Source organism: Artemia franciscana, chromosome 16, assembly GCF_032884065.1.
Source record: "Artemia franciscana chromosome 16, ASM3288406v1, whole genome shotgun sequence".
Taxonomy (NCBI): domain Eukaryota; kingdom Metazoa; phylum Arthropoda; class Branchiopoda; order Anostraca; family Artemiidae; genus Artemia; species Artemia franciscana.
In genome coordinates, this window is record NC_088878.1 from 34,069,733 (window position 1) to 34,080,604 (window position 10,872).

Sequence of the window (10,872 nt, forward strand, 5' to 3'; positions counted from 1 at the left end):
TTTTAAAGACTGTTTTTATTTTAAGCCTTTCATTAAATTTTAAAATAAACAAAACCCTACCGAACACTGGGCTAGCGCTTATGAAGAACTGAAGACATATGGCACAAATGATTATGAGAGTCCGAATATTAAGCGATATCAATCTATCTTTGGGCCTAGATTTATTTTCTTCCTATTAAGGAATGGAAATATGGTACTATTCATTATTCCGGCTGAGGAGAAATTTGCCAAATTTGCAGACGAACTTAAAGTGACATTCGTGAAGAGACGGAAATATGGTCCTATTTTTTATTCCGGCTGAGGAGAAATTTGCTAATTTTGCATATGAATTTAAAGTGACATTCGTGAAGAGACGTTATTTTAAGTAAATAGTACCGATTCATAGCCTTTATATCTTGCCTTTATAGCCTTCAAAGCCTTTATACCCTTTGGTTCTTGGAATTACAAGGCGCATTTACTCTCCTTATTTAGCATTTATAAAGAATCTTTCATGTGTAAACACTTACCATGTTCATCAGCCTTTTGCAGTGTATTTTTTAGTTTGACCTCTATTTGATCATAAAGAAAGTTAAGCCTACTCGACCACTGTGATTACCGTGGCGATTTGGGCACCTGTTCCTTTAAACTTCTGTTTACTGTGAAAAAGCATCACGACTTATCTATTCTTCTTTTTGCTAACTTTATTTTTGGCAAGGGCACTCAAATCCCTTGCATATTACAAATCAATGAAAGTTGTACCTTCCTATTCAATGTCATATTCTAACAGGAAAAATTAGAACCACCTTGTCATCCTCTTTGATCCCTAATTTAAGTGACGTATCCTTCATGGCATTAATTTTCAAACTTGTTTTCGCACCCTTAAATCTGAGAACCTCTAAGAGAACTGAGAACTCTGCATAATCCTCTGCAAATCTATGAAACTTTTCCTTCCTGTTTAATGTCATATTCTAACAGGGAAAATGTGATGAAACAGGAAAAATGTAGAATCACCTTTTCATCCTCATTGATTCCTAATTTAAGCGACGCATCCTTCTTGGCATTAATTTTCAAACTTGTTTTCGCACCCTTAAATCTGAGAACCTCTAAGAGAACTGAGAACTCTGTATAATCCTCTGCAAATCTATGAAACTTTTCCTTCCTGTTTAATGTCATATTCTAACAGGGAAAATGTGATGAAACAGGAAAAATGTAGAATCACCTTTTCATCCTCATTGATTCCTAATTTAAGTGACGTATCCTTCTTGGCATTAATTTTCAAACTTGTTTTTGCACCCTTAACTTTGGGTACCTCTAAGAGAACTGAGAACTCTGCATAATCCTCTGCAAATCCATGAAACTTTTCCTTCCTGTTTAATGTCATGTTCTAACATTAAAAATGTGGTAAATACCCTGTAAAAATCCCTATGATCCTCCATTTTATATTTCAAAATATATTTAACTGGTGAAAAAATAATTTTATACCCTTTTGTTGAATAAATAAAGATCAATTTTTTGTTTTTCAGGGAGTATCTATATAAAAAGTCGGCTGCAGCTGTTGTCCAATATTCTTCTGTTTCTGAACCTCAGTTATCAAATGGCAATGGCGCGACTACCATTCAACCGAAGCCCAGGACCATGTCTGCAAGGTAAACCTGAATCTGTCTTCTTTTAGCCAATTTTAGCCAAAGATTTCGCTTTTTGGCAATTGATCTGGGCCAAACGAAAAGCGGGGTGTCCTCGAAAGACATAGTAATAAACCATTAGATAGGATTTAAACGAAATTAAAATTTTATGGGAAGGGATGAAGATTGGAGCTTTTAATAAATGGGGTTGATGAGGAGCGTGTGGAGCTGTCTTCGGCTCAGGAGGTTTATTGTTGCAGTGAGTTTAGTTGTAATAATAGTAATCTTAACCAGATGCATTTGGAGTTTGTCTGTAGAATTGACGGTTGTGTCCCAAAGACTTCTGCTGCTTCATAGGCTAATGCATTATCCATGACCGTGTAATTACCCTTTCTAAAGGTGGTTATAATCATAAAAAACTGAAACTGCCAGAATGTAGTAACATTCAAGCTCAAACTTTTTGAGGGTAAGTTCCTTTACAGAGCCAACGTCTCTGTAAAGGGTGAAAACTTATCTTTTAGTACAAAAAAGACATCCAAGACAAGGGACTCTAATTGTATAAGATCAAGCATGAAAATGATGTGAAAACAATGTTAAATAATAGATGCTAAATGTATAATGAATAATGTTAAATGTATAGATGCCAACGTCTTAGCAGCTGACTTCAGCAACCTAGTATTATCACTTTCTAATTAAAATTTTATTTAATCTTTAATTTTTTTTTGGTGCTATTTTAAACTCTATAACACTAATAGCCTATTTAAACTCAATTACTGTTTGAAGCTGTTTTTTAACAGCTGTTAAATAACAGCTGTTATATAAAAATGTTGTTTTCACATCATTTTATGTTTGATCTTATACAATTAGTGCCCCTTGTCTGACAATTGTCATGATCCAAAAGAAATTGCGGAAAATCTATTCAAGTGTTTTTCAGAGGAAGGTTCTAAGCTGTGCCATGAAGCAGTTAAAAGATCAAAAAGTCCCATTTCATAACATCGGCAGATGACACACTTCTTTTTGTTGCATGTGAAAATCTAGCTTCTTTATTTAAAAAAATGGAATTTGCTCTGACTGAATTTGTATCGTGGGCTGGTTCACAGTATATAACACTAAATTATGGTAAAACAAATTATATTTTATTTTCTAGAATCAGATCAGTCCAAAATGTCAAAATAAATGTTACATGTCAAAAATAATATTATAAATAAAGTAAAAAACCAGTAGATATCTTGGATTTATAATTGATGAGAATATTTCGTGGAAATAACATGCCAACTTAATTGGTAACAAACTTGCAAGGTCCCTTGGAGTTATCCAAGGATGTCTTTTTTGTATTAAAAGAAAAGTTCTTTTCACCCAAACGGGTTAATGAAAGAAAATATGGGGGGGGGGTAGAGAGTGGATCTTCGGATACGACTATTATTCTACATCGATTATTTCTAATGTGGATAGTTTGTTAGCAATTATTGTCTGTTTCTCATTTCTAAAGAAGGCATGTGTCCTGGAAAATGCATTCAGAGTCAGGAGCAATTAAAGGTTTGAATGAATGAATCGCTTATTCTAAAGGCTAAATATACCTGAAATGGCTAAATGTGCCAAAAAAGGCTAAAATGGCCAAAAAGGCTAAAATGGCCAAATTTGCGTTTGAGACAGATAAATATAAATATGAAAAATAATATGGTCAATTACAACATTTTTAGGTAATAGGTGACAAAAATGAATAATATTTTTGCTAAATTCTTTTGATCTTTTTTAGTCTTTTGAACGCTTGATTATATTATTTCATGAAGGTCCTTGCTAAAACTTAATTAACTTCGGTTAATTAAGTGACTACCTCTTGAGTTAATCGCTAGAAAGTTGTTTTTCAATTCTGTAAAAAAAAATCAATCGTTTTCATAGGGAAAGAAACTAACTGCTAAGACTAATGGCACATCACTCATTATTGGCTGATTTTTCAAAATAATATTTCTAACTTCCAGATCAATATGGTCTTTCATTCCAAGGTCAGGGAAAACTGATATAGAAAAATTGAGTTTATGTGGAAGAAGCCGAAACCATCTACCGTTGCCCATAAAATTAATAAAGTTTACAAACAAAGTATAAATAAAAACATTTGCAGTTTTATAACAATAAAACTAGGTTGAAAACAAAAGAATATGCTATATCTTAATTTTATTTTATTAAAATTTTGATTTCTAAGATCCAGTTTACTTGAATTCACCTTAAAACTTTTTGAAAGTAAACATTAGTGATCTTATAGTCTTTTATGTAATAGCTATCAGTAGTTAGTAGTTGACAGTAGTTGCCTTGTTTGTCAGTTATCTTTTGTTGGCCATAACATGTCTACGACAGTAGTTATAGTTGTCTTATTTTTAAACTAATTAAGGTTGATCATAATATGGCCACGGCAGTAGTATCTTGTAGACAGTAGACAGTAGTTGTCTTGCTTATAAACTATGTCATGTAGTAAACTTATCGTCCCTTGGCTTTGACAACAAGGGAAATATATTAGCTTGAAAATCAAGAAAAGTGACTGAATCCACGATATTCTGCATATGCGGCATCTTCTTTTCTTTTTTCTTTTCCTCAGATAGCGGGGTACTGGAACATCGTAGATACTGTCTATGTCTGTCTCCTGATCAACTGTCTGTCTACTGTCTGCTGAAACTGCTCCACTGTCAATATGCTTTTTTATAAACTGCTAAAGTATTAGATCCTATTTAGAAGATGAAAAAAGAGTCTGAGATTTTCAGCAAATACATGTGAAAGGAAGAAAATGTGTCTGAAAATGTTGATATCAGGCGATGTATGTTGTCTTGAATGTGAAGCAAAGAGAATGGGAAACTTATAGATAAATGAATGAATACTCTTTATTGTCAAAATGGTCCAAGTCAGCAGCAGAAGGCATAGGGCAAGAAAATATATAATACAATAAATGAAACAATAATGATATAAATTATTAAAAATTTTTGGGTTTTTCCTGAAGTTCATCATTGTAGTGCTTCAAAAAGTACTGAACAAAAAGTGATAGATAGCATTTTGATTCACTTTCGGGGTGGATAAAAGAACTGGAATGGCGAAGTGAGGACTCCTCTACGTGTTTTTGGCCGACTGGTTTGGGCTTCTTGAAAATCTGGTAAAATTTTGCGATGGGTATCAGAGTTTTTCTTTATTTTTCTTTTCTTTTCTCCATAACGTTGGTTCCAAAACAAGCAGTAAGATGGTAGTCCCTTTTATTTAGCTTCCGAAGCCTCGGTGCCTACAGGCTGTCCTCATAAGATATGTAATTTGTCCTAAGCAAAGTTATAAGAGCTGGATCATCGCCAACTTAACGTGGAAAAATAGGATTAAGAGCCACTAGTGCCACTCGCAGTGTAACGTCTTGCGACTTCTCCAAAAATACAAAACTGAAGGGAATTAGGTATGTTATAAAATCAATCTGCAATGCAAAAAACTGGAATTTCTCTGTAAGCGATAATTAGTAATTTCTTTTTCTTTTTTTATGAATCTATTTATATTCTTTTCTCCACAAAGTAGGTCTAGGCTAGCTTAAAAAAAAAAATTCACAGGATAAGTAGGTTATCTGATTTGAAGTCGGCAGGCCTGTCAATGACATAATTCTTATTTTTTCTCTCCCTGTATTTTAAAGTGCTTGAAAAAAGCGATTATGTTGTTGTTTAGATTAGGCTAGAGAAGGTACAAAATCATCGAATTCTAATTGGCGTGAGTGATATCTTTCGACCCTAGTTAGTTTCCACGGATGCGAGTTTCCAAAATAGATAATTGTCTTTTAAATCCTTGCAAGAAAATTGATAAAGTAAATCAAAATTTTTCTCTGACAAGGTAAGTGAAGATCTATGGAATACTGTATTTCAGGTAGAAATATCCCCTATAATAAAAAAAATATACATAAAAATTCAAAATTTGGCATTAAAAATTTTTCTCTTATCTGTTGTGAAGATAGAAAAAAGCCGAAAATATTGTGGTAAGAAAATTCGTCTTAACATTTACCCCCTCCGTCCTGTGTATATTTCTATTACCCAAATGCCATACGTCTGCATTTTTGTGCTCATTCCAATATAAGATTTTTCTCTTTTTTTTCAAATTTGAATTTCAGGGTGTTGTTTACTGTCTTACTGAATTTCTATTATTTTTTTTTAGTGATTTAGATGGAATTATTACAATCCAGCCGTAAGTTAAGATGTTTAACATCCTTTGTGTTTTTGCCCTGTCTTAACATGGTTATGGTTTCTTTTATCTCCTTTTTTATAAAACGGTTTTTAGATACTAATAACTTGTACAAATGGGTGATAACATATTTAAATTGTTAATAAATACTTTAAAGTTAATTGAGGAGTAAATACTTGATAAGCTTGGCAAATGCCGGTTTTAAGGACCTTTTATTTTTGGGGTAATAACATACACAAGGTGAATAGCGGTAATAATTTAAAAGTAAAACCCCGTTATCACATTTTTTTTATTTCATTCAGTATTGAAGACACTGCCGTATCCAGGGGAGGGGCGGGTATGGTGTTTGACCCCCCCCGAAATATTTGTCCAACTTGCAAAAACGTAACAAAAATGAATGTAAACAAATTGTTAATGCGTTTTTAAAAATTAACCCCCCCCCCTCCTCGAAAAGAAGTACCAGATACGGTCCTGTTTAATGAACTACCTAGCTATGGTTTTGAATGGCAATTAGCCTTGAAGGACGGGAAAACTTGCTATTTTTTAATCATCTTATGTCTACTAATAAAAAGATTGATAAAGAAAAAGAGAGTTTGGTGCCGCAATTTTTTTTTTCAGAGCTTCCAAAGAATTAGAATCCTTTTGATCCTTATTAAGCCAGTTAAGAGGGCCTTTAAGATTTTTGTGGTCTTTTTTATATTTTGTGATTGAAGACAATTTGGTAGGCGTCGATTTTTTCCAACTGGGTAGAAGGGGTAACACAGACATTTTAGGCTTCTCTAAAAACTCATTAAAGACATTTTGAAAATATTCCTTAAAAGAGGCCGTACATTGTGATGATGTTCCTTTAAAGAGACCGTGTTCCTTTAAAGAGGCCATACATTGTGATGGTGTTCCTTTAAAGAGCCGTACATTGTGATGATGTTCCTTTAAAGAGGTCATACATTGTGATGATGTTCCTTTAAAGAGGCCGTACATTGTGAGGATGTTCCTATATAGAGACCATACATTGCAACGATGTTCCTTTAAAGAGGCCGTACATTATGATGATGTTCCTTTAAAGAGGCCATGCATTGTGATGATGTTCCTTTAAAGAGACCGTACATGGTGATGATAGCCTCAGAATTTTAGGAGCTGGCAACAGAGTTGGCGGTTTCACACCGGACCAGTAGGATTGAAAAACTGCTGCAGAACTAAAAAAAAACAGTCAACATGAGCTTAATTTTAATCTATTAAAACTAGAATTTGAACCAAATCTTTATTTTCAATTTATTAATTAATTTAGGTTGCACCTGAACTTTCTGATTCGATTTATTTCTCATTTGATCTTGCTTTTTCTAACCTTCTTGCACTCTTTTTCCACTAGCTTACATTTTTCTCATTTTATTTTCTTTGTTAATTTTTTCTTGGTTTACTTTTCGTTGTTTCAAATTCTGCGCTTTGCATTGCTAAGCAACAAATACGTGGGTTTTTAGTTCTTTTCATTAGGATGCATGCATAATCTTGCATGCAAGAATGTTGCACATATCCTATTTTGCACAAAGGTGGAGGACATACTATAGATGCCAGATTCATTCAGAGTATATAAAACAAACAAGGGTGAAAATTCAAAAAGCAGATATATTAACGCTTCTGACTATCATTTAGTAAAAGAAATAACATATTTGGTCTTTATTTCTTTGAGAAAATTTTGACTTTTTAATTCAAAGCTACGTACAACTCCAAGATTTAGAAATTATATTTAAGCTGCAATCAACTATGTATTAATTGTTACTACACAGCAGAAATTCTTGATAAGACTCTTTGCACGATCTGTACACAACGCTCGATTACATTCATTTACTGTTGTTTCGGGTTCAAGATTCATGCTACTAAAATCTAAAATTCATTAATATTTATTTTTCACTTTAACAGTCAAGTAAAACGGTGATAGGAGGGAAGAGGACGGGAAATGGTGATAAATGCTGAAAACCTACATTTTTCAAAAAATATTTTTCCGACAAATAGAGGAGGATATAACCCGTAACCACCCCATCACCACGTATTCACGTCATGAATCATATATACCATATAATCGATAAGGTAGTATGCTTAAACAAAGTAGAAACAACTTTTGAGGGGAAGGGGGTATAATGACTAATTACTATTGGTGAAACGCCTATAGTTCAGACATAATGAGACAAGCTAATTATCTTTTTCTTTCCTGAAGCATCTTGTTGAAATTAGTAGATATCTCTTATTGTACTTACTCTTAAGTAAACTTGCCCCGCTTGGCACATTATTCTAAAAAGATCCAATTTTAGAGGATATACAAGGAGATATGTTGTCGTTTCGACAGCAATGTTCGATTAAACATGCCAACGGGAAATATGTTTCCAAGCAGTCGTGATGCTGGGAGTAAACCCCCTTTCAATTAAAGTGAAATGTCACATCCTAAACTCAAGCGTATTCCGTCGAAACAAAAAGCACAAATATGCTAAAATAGGAGTTAAACCTGTTAACATTATTACCCGTATGACCTTTTTTCTCTGTTTTGTTATAGTTGTTATAGTGTATAGAATATTTCATTATTTGCTGCTGTACTACCCGAGTTTATTTTTATTTTATTTTCTCCTTTTTTTGTCCAAATTAGTTTAAGGTCATTTCAGCTTGACGAAAATTTATATTCTATTTTGAGAATTTTAGTTTTTGTTACCTTAAGAATTAAAATTTCTGTATTTTCGAAAGTAAAATCATATCATCTTAAGAATTAATTTTTCAAATAAATTTAACTTTTTGTTGTAGGGTATAAATTTTTTTCATTTTAAAGACTGTTTTTATTTTAAGTCTTTCTTTTTCAGGATGCAAATGCTAAGTGGATCCCACTTTGCCCAAACGCTGTTGCACTTAGCCCAAATAACTCTCTCCTATTTTCTCATGCTTATTGTTATGACGTACAACGCATGGCTGATGATTGCAATCTGTGCTGGATCAGCAGTTGGCTACTTTTTATTCGGTTGGTCCAAGGCCCACGTTGTAGATATTACTGAACACTGTCATTAGATGACTTTTAGAAATTACGTCTGTATCTTCGTTTTTCTATGGGTTCCTTCTAGAAATCACCAAAATATTTTTTCACCTAAAAGAGCTTTTGTGTAAGAATTTTTGAAAGGGTGCCAAGCATCTCAACATTCGGGAGGATGCTAGAATGGTAGTTTTAGACTGCTAGTTGGTGGAGTCTTGTGATAAAGTAATTCTCCTGGTAATCTAAACAAGTAAGTTGAAATGATCAACATAGCCTTGAGTGAAATAGTAATTAGTTTTGTTAGCTATAGTTTCATGAGAGACGCAAAATAATAAACAAGCAAAGAAAAAATCAGGCTTGCACATCAGAATTTGTTGCAGAAGGCCCATATTTGTCAAAAAGGAGAACATGGGAAATTATTGAAAAACTGCAGAATATTTGGGGCTGATATCCAGCTTTGTCCCTGGTACTATTGACTATCAGCTAGGGGCCATCTATTTCCATAGTCTGTATAGTTCCTTGCTAGACCTTGTATTTGTCTGGTATTAACATATCTAACAATTTTTCTAATTCAAATTTTGTACTGGGTCACGGCTGCCTTTTATTTGGGGGGGGGATAATCACCCCACCCTTCTTAGATTTTAGAAAATGTGTATTTTAATATTTTCATTTAAAAAAAATTGAAAAGCCTCCCCGTTAGAATTGGAAAAGCATTTATTCTTGTTGCATCTTAATATTTTTTAATTGCCCCTTCCTCCTACATTTTTATGAATTCGCGCACCTTGGTTTGGAACTAAATCTAGTTTTGACATTTTTTAAACAAGAATTCAAATGGAGTAATAAAGTTTTAATAAGAGTGGCGTTAAACAAAATAAACAGAACTTTACGATAGCCACTTCCAACCGCCAATTGCGTCTTGCTGCAAAAAAAAAAATACATTTTTCAAAATCTAGGGGGTCTTTTTTTTAATTTCAAAAAAGCATTTTTCTAAATTTAGAGTTTTCCTCAGCTAATTATAGAATTGATTCTCCAACTCTTTTTTCGAGTTATGATCAAATCTCTAGTACCATAAAGCCAATTTCGGGTGATATACAATGGCAAAAATTCTTTTTTTTTTACCGCAAGAAAAAACACACCTGCCATTTGGTGCTCTGACACATTTAAAGTGGCGCATCAATTTTAAAGAAATCTGATTCCTAGATATTTTAATGAAAAATTCTAATTTTTTATTTGATCTGCTAAGATTTTATTGCCTATGTGTCCTATATGAATGTGCACTCAGAATATTTTTACACTTATTCCGTCTCATCCTCTGAAGTTTCAGAGCCCCTATGAAATCAATAGTACTTGAAAATATGAGTCTTTGCTGAAACACTCTAAAAGTGATGTTGCCAATTTCTAATAGAATTTTTAACATCACTTTTCTGATGTTATGTTTTAACCTTAAATGATTCTGTCTTAGGAAATATTACGTTAAAGAAATAAACCACTTAACGGTCGAGTAAATTAGTTAATGTTAAAATACTTGTGTCTCCAAATAACATGTTTTTTCTTGAATTTTAACCGGTTTTGCTATTAATATGTTTGCTTGACAGTACAATATGGGATGTGTAAAATATGTACGTCAATATGCCACTCTCTCAGACTGATTCTTCTAAATTGGTTGCTTTGGCAGAGCTAACTCGATTTGACAACGTTCCAAGGGTATTAACTCCCCAAGGGGTGAATAAGAATCTTTTAGGATGTTGTAAGCTGAAAAAATTTGTATATCTATGGTAATATAAATAATTTGTTCCTTCTCGGGGAACAAGCAGATTCAGGAAATGAATAGCTTCTAAGTTCGATACTGTTATCCGATAAGTTTGATAGTTGCTACCAGTTTTCAATTATATGGTAAACTTCTTAAAAGATGAGTAAACCTGAGAGAAAGATTTGTGCTATTGTTATTGTTGAACCTAATCAATTAAAAAATGGTGAATATAATCAACGGTGATGTTTATATCATAATTCCGGTGTCCTATTTTATTGTTTTTCTTTTATATGTTTCATTTGTTTTATATTATACTGAAGCAGAATCGA

At 33.0% G+C, this 10,872-nt stretch overlaps 1 protein-coding gene across 1 annotated transcript in view; it reads left to right on the top strand.

Moving 5' to 3' along the window:
- The window catches only part of LOC136037369 (high affinity copper uptake protein 1-like), a 90,375-nt gene extending 79,503 nt beyond the window's left edge, over nucleotides 1–10,872 (top strand). Inside the window, exons 5-7 of the mRNA XM_065720095.1 lie at nucleotides 1,503–1,625; nucleotides 5,763–5,792; nucleotides 8,630–10,872. Coding sequence (XP_065576167.1) covers nucleotides 1,503–1,625; nucleotides 5,763–5,792; nucleotides 8,630–8,831 — 355 coding nt within the window. The 3' untranslated portion in view covers nucleotides 8,832–10,872. The remainder of the gene's footprint in view (nucleotides 1–1,502; nucleotides 1,626–5,762; nucleotides 5,793–8,629) is intronic.